The following is a 13587-nucleotide window of genomic DNA, read 5'->3' on the forward strand; positions in this document are numbered from 1 at the left end:
TCAGCTTTCATTTGGATCCATTTCTCAGGGCGTATGGTCTAATAATTCATAGTGTAATTGCTGCACATTTGTTTGTTTTAGGTGAGCAATAGCACCACAGAGGAGCTTCATAGCCTCCACATTTGTCTAGTGATGGGTGCAATTTCCCTCCACTTCCTGGCTGCTGTTGATAAATGAATGCCACAGGCAGTAGAGAGCTCAGACTCATGTGGACATTGTTAGCTGGTTTACGAAATGTGATTATATATGGGCGATGCCACGGGAGGTTCTCTTAATGAAATCAGCTACATTTTTACACATCTCCCAAGTAGCATAACAGATTTTTATTGTAATTTTTCACATCCTCTCCACTCTTTGACCCTTTAAAGCCTGAAGCATGAAATAATTGCCAGACATTATTATACATGGTTAAAAAATGTTGAATGTTTATCAAAAAAAGTGACCGAAAGTTCAATCTTTTTATGAAGAGTATTTGCTACATCTGTTTTTTGTTTTTTTTTATTTTATTTATTTTTTGCAATTTATTCCTTAAAAATGTGCAATTTCAACTCACTTCAAATCAGAAAAACTCACATATCAAATATCTTGGCATTAAGGGGTTAAGTTGCACTGAAACAATGCAAAGTCAGCACAAACAAATAAAGTACCCTGCTGTGATTAGAAAACACTTGCGCTGATGGAGAACCACCTACACACGCTTGCAATGCAATCCATCATTAAGGGGGAGTGCGTGTAAGGTTTAGCAGAGTGTTGTAATGCGGCGATTTCTTTCCCACATACAGTAGTTACGTACAGAACCGGCTTAAAGCTGCCGCTGCAGCAGCCTGTAACTCATCAGACGTATTGGTGAAACAATACTTGACACAATGAATCTAAAGTGACAGCAGGACAAAAGGGGTGTAGAGAACAGCACTTAATTGCAACATTTCATTTTACCTGGAACTGTTGCATCAAATCAGCCACTGCACATATCTTTGTATTTTCTCAATGAGTCATATGAATTACAAAAACTGTTCCCTGCATTTTGCTTGGAGGGATTTTAACCCTTCATGGCAACATCCAGTTAAGAATGGCAGGATACATATGAGAGAATGCTGGAAAAAACAAAAACAAAGGAAAACTATGAAAATGAATGAATTTGGAGCTGCGACTCCATTAATAAGTTGTCCTACACATTTAATTACATGTAAAAAAAAAAAAAAAAGGCCATTTTTACCAGCATGAGAAAGAAATACACATTTGCTGTGTATCTCGTGGAGCAGTGAAGTCTTACCAGCTAAAGCCTTACAACTGCTGCAATTCAAATCCTAAATCTAATCAGAGTTTTTCTTTAAACTAGGAGCATCTAAGCAATGGTTTCCCTTTAGGAAAAAACATATCATCAGAGTAGTGAAGCAGGGGAAGATGTTTTAGTGCCAGAAGGTGTTAGAGGGGGGAATGCAGTTATTGTAAAACACTTTAAGACTGCAGTAACCGCCAGCAAGATACATCTGTAACACTACTGTGGTTAGTAAAAACGGTAGGTGCATGAAACCACAAATATGACAACTACCAGAGCATTCTGGTGTGTGAAGCAGTGTTTTATAAGTCTGTATACAGTGTGGTGCAAATGTCTTGAACCTTTCCCCTTTTCTTAAGAGTTTTCAGCAAAAACAGGAAATGATTGCAGGGATTTATTATGACACACAAGCATACGTGAAAATATCGAACATGAGTTTTTGCAACTCTAATGAGCTTGACAGTCAATATTTGATATAAACACCTTCATTCTTTCTTGTAATGTCTTTAAGTAATCTTCAGGAAAAGTTCTCCAATTTTTTGAAGGACATTCAAAGCTGTTCTTTGGATGTTGGATGATCCCACGCTGCTTCAGTAATATTAAGGTCTGTGCTCTGGCGAGGCCAATCTACGACTGATAATGCTCTGCTGTGTGTTTTGCTATCTTTGCATGCTTTCACTGCATTGGTAGTATGTTTTGAATCAGTGTCACTCTAAAACAGGTAGCTGTTCCCAGTCAGAGACTTTCCAGTTGGTATCACATGAACAGCACTAGGTGAAATGCACCCTCCTCGTGTTTTATAATTCCTGACCTGATATCAAATATACACAGACAAAGCCTACGTTTGAGTACAGTTTTTATATTTAGTCTTTACTCTCAGATCATTTAATTCCGCCGAGGCTGTAGCTGAAAGAACAAAAAAGTGAAGCTGCTTTTTAAACATTGATTTATTTGAATACACTGAAAAAAGTGATATTGGCTCCTTTTAGATATAGCATATTTTATTTTGGTATATCTTTATAATTTAAATGAGTAATTCCTGTCCACATATATAATTCGAGTAACTCCAAAATACATTCCCTGCGTTTTAATCCAATTAATTTTAGTTAATTAAATGTAGCTCAAAATGCTTAAGTATGTTTTTCATAGCCTCCTCCTGGGCCATTTTGCGCATGCGTTAGGACAGGCCACCATTTTGCGCGCGGACTGAAAGCGGACGTTTTGTGTGCTGCAAGCGGGCTCAAGTTAATCACACAACTTCGTGTAAAGGTGGACTAGCTTTGGTAAGTAAACCTTTTCCGGTCGTTTTTGTTTTATTTTTTTACCTCAGTCAAAGCATGTTGACTCTTTAAGACGTGTGCACATGGAGAAAGAAGTCTAAGTAGTTGTACACCTCTGAACTTTGTCGTGATTTGACTCAAGCTAGCTATGTGCTCTATTAGCTACTGCTCTATTAAAAGAGTAATTTAAAACTGCTACGTTAAATTGTCATGTTTTTAGCTTAGTTCTGGTGGCACATTTTGTACTAACAAATTATGTAACGAGGGAATTTCTCTGTTGTAGTTAGCTGCAAAGTTCACTGTACAGACAGCCTGCAGTTTTAAATTGAGAAATCGTCCCTCCCGCCACAACATTGGCATTAAGGAATAGTCGGGCGGGGGAGGGGGCTTCTGAACGCACCTGCACAGTCAGGGGTGCAGTAGGAAATAAATAAGTAGGATTGGCGTTGCACAACGTCTTTTGTGCAGAAACAAATAATGGTTGAAAACTGTGGAGGAGAATAACTCCGTGGTTGCCGATAATGTGAGCTCAAAAGGCACTGAGAGTGAGGTTTGTCAGGACTGAAATTAACTCAGAAAAGAAGTTGCTTCACTTGATAGCGCTGTTGAGTGCAAGACCTGTCAGCGGTCTGGTTTAGCATTTGAAACATCGCTACGTGTTTCCAAACCGCTGCATTTAATCTCAGAGAAAACTAACACAGAGAAGTAAAGCAAGTGTGTAAGTTAATCTCTGTATGTTTGCATAGTATTTCCATGCTGAGCTTAACAACCGATGTATGGAGCCACAGCTGGACTGGCTGTCGGAGTTTTGTATTGAGGGGGAAAGGAAGCGATTTGTTTTGTACTTCAGCTAGAATGAAAAAAGACACAAAGCTAGAGTTATTCGGTGTCTTCATGCTGAACAGCTAAAACTTCTTCCCTCATTCTCCCCCCTCCCTCTCCTGTTGCTACTTCAATCATGAAACTGATCGATTATCAGCTGATGGCTTTTCTGTCGCTAGTCCTGCCTCTCTTGTTTGTTAATCGCCCAGTTTGCGCTAGAAAGTGGAAAACGGCAGATAAACAACAGCAGCACGTTTAAGCTTGATAAGCTGTTGCTAGAATTTTTTAATATTACTTTCTAGTATCCGCTTGTGTTTTCTGAAGGCACAGCCGTAATAGCTGCTGGTCATGATATCAGTTTGTATATGTGGTGAGAAGGAAACATGAAGGTGAAACCAGGAGATGTTTTTACTGAATCATTAGAGCTGAACAGGTAATGAAGAAACAGGTTTACCTTTTAGGTGACATGGATGAGTTGAAGTTATGAACTGTTTCTGAGAGACAAATAACACCAGGATCCTTTTCTAAGTAGCTGACAGCTGGTAACTGTGCAGGGGCGGATCTAGCAAAGTGTTGTCAGGGGGCCAGGTAGGGCATTAACAAGGAAAGGGGGGCATAAATAATTTTCTTTCTTATTCTCATTTAAAATGTCTAGCTTTTAATAAATAATTATCTAAATCTTACAAGCAAAGTGGTGATCTGGTTAAATGTATAGAAATCCATTATTGTATGTAGTAAATATTAAGTCTAATATATACCCTAGTAATAGTAGTACATATAGCACTTTTTCCTTTGGGAAGGTACCATCTGTGCTGTCTGCAACTGTATTGAAGAAAAATGTTGAATCTAATTATTGTAGGAAAATAATTGTTTCTGTGCATTAAAGTCGATTACGTCAGTTAAGCATTATGAGGCAGAGGGTGGGGGGTGGTTTCCTAATATTTTTGCTGGGAGTTGGCAGCCCTATTAGTTAGGTTGTTTAATATTTCTATGTGCTGTTTAGAATACCTGAGTAAGGAGGATGGTGTAAGTTTTTTAGGTTGATCAGTATTGCTGAAGTATAAAATATTTTGGGTGCAGTGTATTTTTTGCATACAGGTATAACAGAATAGTTTTAATGTTTTTTTTAAACTGAGTATGAACTTATACAAAATGCAGCAAAATATTTATTTAAAAACCCAGTTTTATTATAAAATACACTATATCGGATTCACATCGGCATCGGCAGATAATCAAAGTTATGATATCGGTATCGGACATAAAAAAAAGTGGTATCGTGCCATCTGTAGTTTTTACAGAGGCACAAGTAAGATTTGTTTTGTTACAAGGGAGTATCATGAAGTGGCTTGGAAATGGTAATTGTTTGTCTTTCTAAAGTCCTCATTTTAATTTTTTGTATTTGTGTTCCTTTTCTGGCAGATTTTCTTCCCCTTGTGTGTTATTGTTTATTCAAGGAAACTGTGTTATTTTGGTAAGTACATGCAAATTCCTTACATATTTATCACGACAGTATTGCATTGACAAGTTTATCTATCTCATCTTAAGGGTTCTTGTGATTATTAATATTGATATTAATTAATATCAATTATTACATATGATTAATATAGTTTAAGAAAAGATGCCTCTATATTTTGTACAGTTTTGTTTTTTTTTTTTTGTTTTTTTTAAAGACTAGGGCGTAGAACACTGATTCCATGTGTTGCCAACAGTTCCCATCCTTTAGAGAAAATTATTTAAAGTTGAACATGAAAGTTGCTGGCTGTAACATATAAGTTTTTATTTTTTCCTTTTATTTGATTGTTCAATTGGCACTGTTATGGTATTGCTTTCTAACCTGATCAGATTTTAGGTGCACTCTAGATCAGTGTTTCCCAACCCTGTTCCTCAAAGACCTCTGTTCTGCATTTTTTTAGATGCCTCCTTGCATCGCCACACTGATTTGAACTAATGTTTAGCCTAATTTCTTCAAGTTGTGCACAAGTCTGTCACTGACACAGTTAATATGCCAGGGTGCACTGAAGCAGAGAAACATCAAAAATATGCAGGATGGGCATCCTCAAGCAACAGAGTTGGGAAAAGAATGCTCTAGATAATACAGCCTACAAGCATACTTCTAAGATGCATCCATTCTTGTAGGTTAACCACAGCTAAAGTTTTCTTTGTGTAAAGTACTAAGTGTGTTTTTTGTTTTTGTTTCAAATTTTCTCTCTTTGTTGTATGTCCAGTTTATGTGGAAGTGTAAAGACTGCAGTGCAGAAGTTTCTAGACGATCAGAACTTCTTAAGCACTATAGACTGAAACATAGTCATTTTGGGCGTGGCCATCACATTAAGTGCCTATATCCTCAGTGTCCATGTCTTTTAAAGACTTGGAATTCACTTCTGACACACTTGTCAAGGAATCATAGCAATACCCCAGAGCACTCTGACAAATTTACAACTTTTTCCTGTCAGTTATGTTGTTGTAGTGAATTAGGAACAGAGCCTGAATATTTTGTGCACATTAGCCGTCATTTAAAAAACAATGAGACAGTAACATGTATGTTTAAAGGTTGTGACTACAAATCAAATATTTACAGTACCTTTAAGTCACACAAAAGTCGCAAGCACAGTTTACACTCGCTGGTAGACTTCAAAGAGGATATTGTCAGAGGATCTTTTGCAACTGAAACTGCAGAGCATGTTGCTTCAAATGCTGAGGAATTGTGGGGTGACGAACAGCCTGTTGATTTAGAGACATCAAATTATCATGAAGACGTAGTTCAGCTAAAGCTTGCGGCAGTGTTATTAAAACTAGAAAATATTTTTCACGTTCCAAGTGCTGCAGTTGATGAACTTTTGGAGGAATTTCAGTATTTGTTGGGCACAGCATCTTTGTGTACGGCAGCAAAAGTTATCCAAGACACATTGAACAGTCACAGCTTGCAAATAGACCAGTCAGTCATTGAAGAACTTGCATCTGCACTGTGTACATCTAATCCTGTGTATAAATCAGTAGGTAAAGGTTGTCCCCTGGCAACATCCTTTAAGCGCAAAAATTTCTACAAGGAAAATTTTAAAGTTGTAGAGCCTGTAGAGTATGTGTTGGATGAAAAAAATAAAAGAACATTTCAGTATGTTCCAGTTTTAAAGGTTTTACAGCAGCTTTTCAGTGATTGCCACCTTATTGCTAAGGTTTTGGATGGTAGTCGCATAACAGAACAAAGTGGGGAAGAAGTGATTTACAGGTCTTATAGGGAGGGGTTGTTTTTCAAAGAAAACAGTTTTTTATCAGCAGGTGAATTGCGAGTTTTACTGAATTTGTATATTGACGATTTTGAGATTTGCAATCCACTTGGCACTTCCCGTAAAAAGCACAAAATCTGTGCCATATATTGGACTCTTAGCAATTTACCACCTGCTTGCCATTCATCACTGACTTCCATTTATCTGGCTTTACTCTGCAAGTCTGAAGATGTAAAGACATATGGATATGAAAAGATTCTAGAGCCGTTGTTGAGTGATCTTGTTACTTTGGAAAGTCAAGGGATTTTTATTGCACATCTTGGAGAATTTGTCAGGGGCACAATACAGTGTGTCATAGCAGATAATTTAGGAGCACACAGTATTTCTGGATTTATTGAGAGTTTTTCAGGTGAATACTTTTGCAGATGTTGTGAGGCCAAAAGATCTGATATTCAAGAAACAGAGGTTAGTTCAGGTGTGTTTACTCTGAGAAGCAAAGAGACACATGAAATGCATGTAAGTTCTGCACAGAGTAATGCAAAACCATGTCACGGTGTTAAAAGACGGTGTGTTTTCTCTGCACATCTCTCCCATTTCAGTGTTTGCAGTGGATATCCTCCAGATATTGCACATGACATATTTGAGGGCATATTACCAGTTGAGTTGGCATACTGCCTGAATATCTTAAATTTGAAAAAATATTTTACACTTGACAGCCTCAATGAGTCCATTCTGACATTTCCCTACAAATGGGCAGACAAGAGTAATCGCCCTCATGCTATTCCCAGGACTTTCATGCAGAACAAAAGCATTGGAGGAAATGCTCATGAAAATTGGAGTCTCTTACGATTCCTTCCATTGTTGGTAGGACACTTGGTACCTCCAGATGAAACAGCTTGGCAGGTAATTTTGGACCTAAAGGACATTGTTGAACTAGTTGTTGCACCAGTACACACAGAACAATCAATTGCTTTCCTTGAGTCTAGAGTCTCTGACCACAGATGTAGGTTGAAAGAGCTGTTTCCAGGACTGAAGCTGTTACCAAAACATCATTTTGTGGAGCATTATCCAAAGATGATTAAATTCTTTGGGCCACTTGTTGGCATGTGGACCATGAGGTTCGAGGCAAAGCACAGTTTTTTCAAACAGGTTGTTCGTCACACACGGTGCTTTAAAAATGTGCTACTGTCACTGGCAGTGAAAAATCAGTTCATGATGGCATACCACTTGGAGTCTGTCACAACTGTAAGGCCGAGCCTAACTGTCTCAGCTGTTTCTACTGTCTCTGTTGACATTCTGCATCATGATGTACAGCGAGACTTGAGGATTAAATTCCCTGATATTACCCATATTCAGCTCACAAAGAATGCTTCTGTAAATGGAACAAACTACAGGCCTGGCATGATTGTAGTTTATGGCTGCTCTGCTGGATTGCCTGAATTTGCAGAAGTTGTCCAAATGGTTGTTGTGGAGGAAAACCTGAGCTTCATTGTCAAAGAGATGGGTGCCTGGTATAGGGAGCATTTTAGAGGTTTTGAACTTTTTCCCACATCACACATCTCCCTCGTTGATCTTGGTGCCTTGGTAGACCAGTACCCCTTGGCAGATTACAGGATTGGAGGCCGGCGAATGGTCATACTTAAAAGATTCATTCATATAGAAGGTAGTAAATGTTGTCTTCAATTGCATGTGTTCAGTTGCATGTGTTCAGTTGCAGTTATCTTCATGGCAACAGGAGGGGTACCACAAATGTTTAGCTTATTTTTAATAAAGATTGGATACTTCCCACAAGGGTAATATTTTTTTTTTCCATTACATTTGAGTTCTTTTGGCCAAACATGCCTCATGTTGTCATGTGTCTTAAAAAAAACATCATTGATGATGCTCAAAACATTTTGATAAAGGATGAATTGCAACACATACCACTAAAAGCAAAGTGACACTTTTTGAGGATTCTGGCTGACGTATGCAAAAAAAAAAACAGTATGAAGCTATAGAATAAAATTAAATAAACTGCTTTTTACCCGTAAAACCTGTGTTGCAGTTCTGCACTCTTGTGCTCCCTAATAAAATTATTCAATGCAAAGTATTTTAACTTTTTTTTTTCTTCTAATGTCTTTAAAAATCAGATTGAAGAATGGCAGAGCAGCTGAAGCTGAGAGTCATCGTGGCAGATGATGATTTTAGGAGACTTGACGTTCCATCTGGGATGCCAAGAACTTTGACTGATCTTCAGAGCACAATTTGCCAAGCATTTGGAATTGAAAGAGACTTTCGTATTCAATTCATGGATCCTGACTTCAATAATGAGTTTATGAACATAACATCAATGCAAGACATTCAAGACCGAAGTACAATCAAACTTGTGTACATGGCAAATCTGGATACAAGTGCAACTTTGTCAAAGCAGTATCCCACATGCAGTCTTGACTCCTCTGCAAGTCCAGAAAGCATTCAAAGAAACTCCAGTCTCTCATCGTCTTCATCCAACTCAGACAGCACCATAATTCTACCACAGTCAGACAGTGAGCTGAGATCATGTGCATGGCCTCGCGAGTTTACTATTCCTCGATTTTCATTCAATGTAGAGGTGCAACTTCAGCGTGGAAATGAGACCTTCAGAGAAACTGGAACTCGGCTCAAGATTACTCCAGGTGTTAAATCTGACATCTTAGAGAAGCTAGCTGAGGCGATTTTTCAGTTTACTGCTTATCCTCAAAATTACCAAATAGATGAAGTTGCAGGGGCACTGATCAAAAAATTCCCTTGTCTGCGAGAGCCATCTGCCACAGGTTACTATGGCTGGATGATTAGCCTGAAATATAAGATGGCTAATTACAGGACAAAGATGCGCAACATTGACTGTCCTGAAGTGACTATAAATGCTTTGAAAAACAAATCCAGTGATGATTGCCTCCCAGCCAAAAATGTTAAGAAACCTAAAAAGGCTGAGGTCAATTTTTGTCCATTACACCCAGCTGGCGAAACGGATGACAGTCTAGAAAACATCAGGGTTGAGCTTTTGACCGACGTCAGACGAAGAAACAGTGCCTCAGATGTAAGACAGAAGATGTCAAGAACATTTTCCTACCGTAGACAAGAGGTGGTGCAGGGAAGTCCAACCGCTGGGGAGTTTAAAGCTAGGTGGCCTGCACTTTTCCAGATTAATGAGGTAAAGGCATGCTTTTTTTTTTGCTGAGTTTGCTTTTCAGTAATTCCTTATGTTATACATTAATTAATCTGGGCCACTTGGATTAAGACGATCCCAAATATAGGTATAAAGAGGCTGGCATTTATAGTGATTGACCTGTGTACCGTACAGAGTATTTATTTGAGCAGCACTTAAAATACAAGTTGTGTATGAAAAACATAAGTGACTTAAAGTGTAGAAACATGAATAAAATACATTTTTGATTTTTCTTATAAATAAAAAATATTTGATTGTTTAAGTAAGTTTGCACTACATATAACCAACTACATATACCCAAACTATTTTATCGTGAGTTTGATTATTGAAATGATTGATTAATCATCTCAATAATTAAGAGTGAAATCAGATTATCAATTGTGAATTAACCTAAAACCTTTTATTTAGCTATTAGTTTTTAGTTAGCCTCAGATTGTTAAAAGCATGTGCTAAACAAATGTAAATTAAAAATGTGATGAACAAACTTTGTTGCTCATAAGATAAAAAAAATAAATGGGTCAAGTTAAAACCCCTAAGACCTCTCACCACCAAGAGGTGCTGACCTCACAGGCGAGACACTCCCACCAGCGGACAAAGAGCACAGGAAAATGTGTTGCCAACCACCTGAAACAGACAAATATCTGCTTTTTAAAACCCTTTAAACCCGCTAAATGGACTGATGCCATTCATTTCTTCTTTGATTAACAGTAGTAACATCCTTCATGCACTGTATACTAACCCATATGCTAATTATGCTTTATGAAGTGATGGCAATTGCATTGTAGCATTTAATGAAGAAATAACAAAATAATCATACCAATGATTAAGCACCAGTCTTCTTTTTTTCTCTCTGTGTGTGTGATACAGGTAAATGCTGAATTCCAGCGTATTACAACACTTCAACTGGAGACGACCTTTGCGGCACAGTTAGACAGAATTACACCTCAGCTGATGACAGTTTTCCAGAAGAAGGGCGGTGTTTCTGGGCAGAAACTTGCCCACCACTTGCAGATCATGCAAGAGGTAAATCTGAATATTGCAAATTCTATTTGGATTTAATTTGTCTTAAGTGGCAAGTCACTGGTGAGTCAAATAAGCCATTTTAGGTGACCGGCCAAGCAATCTAAATTTTGAAATTTTCATATATAAATTTTATTTACTATGTTTGAACTGACTTATGATAAAATTTACTTATTGCGAATGTCAGACATTGTTGTTGTTTTTTTCCAAATTGGTTTAATCAGCAACTCTCTTTAAACAGGCTGAAAGTGATGTTAAAGTGAAAAGGCAAGCAGTTCTCAGGGCACTTTGCCTCTACCTTGGTGAAGAGGACGGAAGCCTTATTCGGGAGTACTTGGTAAGTCATTGTTAGCAAGTCATCTATACACACACTTCTTAGATAGATATTTACACACACACACAAACAACTAGATTGGAATTTAATTGTAGAGTTAATTGTTTTTCTTTTACCTTTTTTATTAAATGTTTAGGACATTGAAGGAGATGACATCCAGAGAGGCCTAAAGAAGCACACCATGGGCATTTATGTCATCAACAAGGAGGATGGACAAAATGGACATTATGATGACATTGGAATATTTGTTGAAGGGGAGATAGTCATGGACAACATTGGATCTCCGGCCCAAGCTTGTGCATTGATGCTTGGAGTAATCTATGCACTAAACCTAGCCTACCCCAAGGAATTGAGGCACTATTATGAATTCATTCAGAAAGTGTTGATGGGATTGGATGGGGAAAAGCTCTCCCCCAAAGTCCTTGGGCTGAAGAACAAAATTGCTACTGGATAGGAAGATTTCTAAAACCACACATCCATTTACATTTTATTATGTAAATTACCAATGACTGGTGCTCTTGTGAATAGGAGTGAAACATTTGTATAACCATCATTCGTTCTCACGTTCTGTGTTATGTTTTGATTGAACATTTTAACTTTCAATAATGAATGTTTCGCGTTTGGTACATTTGAGTAGCTTGAAGAGCAACTTTGTAATTATTCAGTTTACTGAAGCAATTTTTCTTTATTCCGGTCCTTGATAGCTGCTGACCTATAATCAGTGTTAACTCACCAGAACAGCAAGTCTGAAACTTTGGTTATTTTGTGGATGCATCAGTTTCTAATTGTGATACTTTATACCGCTGGCAGTGTTTTATTCTTTGTTAGAGGAAGAGAAACATTGGTTAACATTTCTCTTGTCTGTTGTTCCTGTTTTATTTGAATAGAGCTTTTTAAAGCTATTAGTTCATAGACAAAAGTTTTGTAATTTGCATTATACAAATTACAGCAATTTCCCTTACATGTGGATTCTTATTCTGTTTGCAACAAATTTTGCATTAATAAATGATGTGAAAGAATTTTGTTGTTTTCATTATTGGCGTTATTAAAAACTACAAATCAGGGTAAGCAATATTTTTTTTTAAGTAAAATTTACTTAATTGAAATAGAGAGAAATTAACAATTTTATTGATTTGAATATAACTTTGGGACATAAGTTTAAAGGAAACAAATTATTCTGGTACACTTAACACAACCTTAGTTGGAATTACTAATATTATTTGACTAAGTCGTATCCACAACAGTTAAGTTAAAGTAGCTTAAAAATATATGTTGGCTTTACTCGCTTAAATTAAATTCTGTGTACTTAAAAAATATTTCTGGATTCAAACAAATTTATTTCGTGCAACCACTTGTCATAAAAAAATTTAGTAAATTGAACAAAACATTTTTTTCAGTGTACTTACTTAGAATTTGTTGAATGATAATTATCACAATTCCACTCATTAAGGCTGTTGACTTACACACTTGGCATTTTTGCCAGCTTTCCTTCTTGGCTTCATCAGCTAATCTTTATTAATGTAGCAGCTCTTTTCCAGTCTCACTAACCAAAGCGTTTAAAGCACTCACAGATTCATACAGTGGTTTGAATACTGCTGTACAGATACTATACAAAGCCTTTTTTTCACACACATGCTCACACTGCTTATTTTTCTGCAACCCACTGCTCTGTTACTTTCAATCCTTCAATTTTTTCCAATATTAAACTTTTATCCTCCTTTTTAAATCAGCCATTCTGCTGGCAGCCCATTTATCTACCTTTATGATTATTCAGATGCTGCTACTGCCAAACCTTTTGTGACAACACACAGGGGAAAATGCTGGGTTAACCTGAGTTAACTCAATTACCTTTAATGAGCAGCAATGAGTTGATTACAAAAATCACAACTAAATATTTCAAAATTTCATTTACATAAAGCATTTCAATAAAAAGAAAGCCCCTCAGAAAGCCAGAAAGGGCAATATTTGCTGACGGCCATTTTATTGGATAGTCCAGATTCTGTCAACATCAGTACAGTGCAGTTTCTGCTAATGATGTCACAAGCAAACAATTATCCATCCATCCATCTTCTTCCGCTTATCCGGGACCAGCAGCCCGGACCTCCCTCTCTCCCCAGCCACCTCCTCCAGCTTGTCCGGGGGAACACCAAGGCGTCCCCAGGCCAGCCGAGAGAAATAACCTCTCCAGCGTGTCCTGGGTATACGCCGGGGCCTCCTCCCAGTGGGACATGCCCTGAACACCTCTCCCAGGGGGCGTCCTTGTCACATGCCCGAACCGCCTCAACTGACTCCTTTCGATGTGAACGAGCAGCGGCTCTACTCTGAGCCAAACATCTCACCCTATCTCTAAGGGAGAGGCCAGCCACCCTTCAGAGGAAGCTCATTTCTGCCGCTTGTATCCGTGATCTTGTTCTTTTGGTCACTACCCACCAGAGATGGGC

The 13587-nt window shown here is 37.8% G+C and overlaps 1 protein-coding gene across 1 annotated transcript; it reads left to right on the top strand.

Annotated features, from left to right (window-relative positions):
• The first annotated feature begins 2481 nt into the window (after positions 1-2481).
• LOC308396066 (uncharacterized protein) lies at positions 2482-12128 on the top strand. Its single transcript, XM_080881124.1, has 6 exons — positions 2482-2562; positions 4801-4852; positions 8735-9777; positions 10660-10815; positions 11054-11149; positions 11283-12128. The coding sequence occupies exons 3-6, from the start codon at positions 8743-8745 to the stop codon at positions 11598-11600; spliced, it is 1605 nt and encodes a 534-aa protein (XP_080737250.1). The 5' UTR covers positions 2482-2562; positions 4801-4852; positions 8735-8742; the 3' UTR covers positions 11601-12128.
• Positions 12129-13587: the final 1459 nt, after the last annotated feature.

Source organism: Rhamphochromis sp. 'chilingali', assembly GCF_963969265.1.
Source record: "Rhamphochromis sp. 'chilingali' genome assembly, chromosome: 4".
Classification (NCBI taxonomy): domain Eukaryota; kingdom Metazoa; phylum Chordata; class Actinopteri; order Cichliformes; family Cichlidae; genus Rhamphochromis; species Rhamphochromis sp. 'chilingali'.

Bases quoted from the DNA above. Each gene is read 5' to 3' on its own strand.
- LOC308396066 (XM_080881124.1), top strand. From the start codon at position 8,743: ATGGCAGAGCAGCTGAAGCTGAGAGTCATCGTGGCAGATGATGATTTT. The intron at 10,816-11,053 runs GTAAATCTGAAT...CTCTTTAAACAG, and splicing joins ACTTGCAGATCATGCAAGAG to GCTGAAAGTGATGTTAAAGT. The intron at 11,150-11,282 runs GTAAGTCATTGT...TTAAATGTTTAG, and splicing joins GCCTTATTCGGGAGTACTTG to GACATTGAAGGAGATGACAT.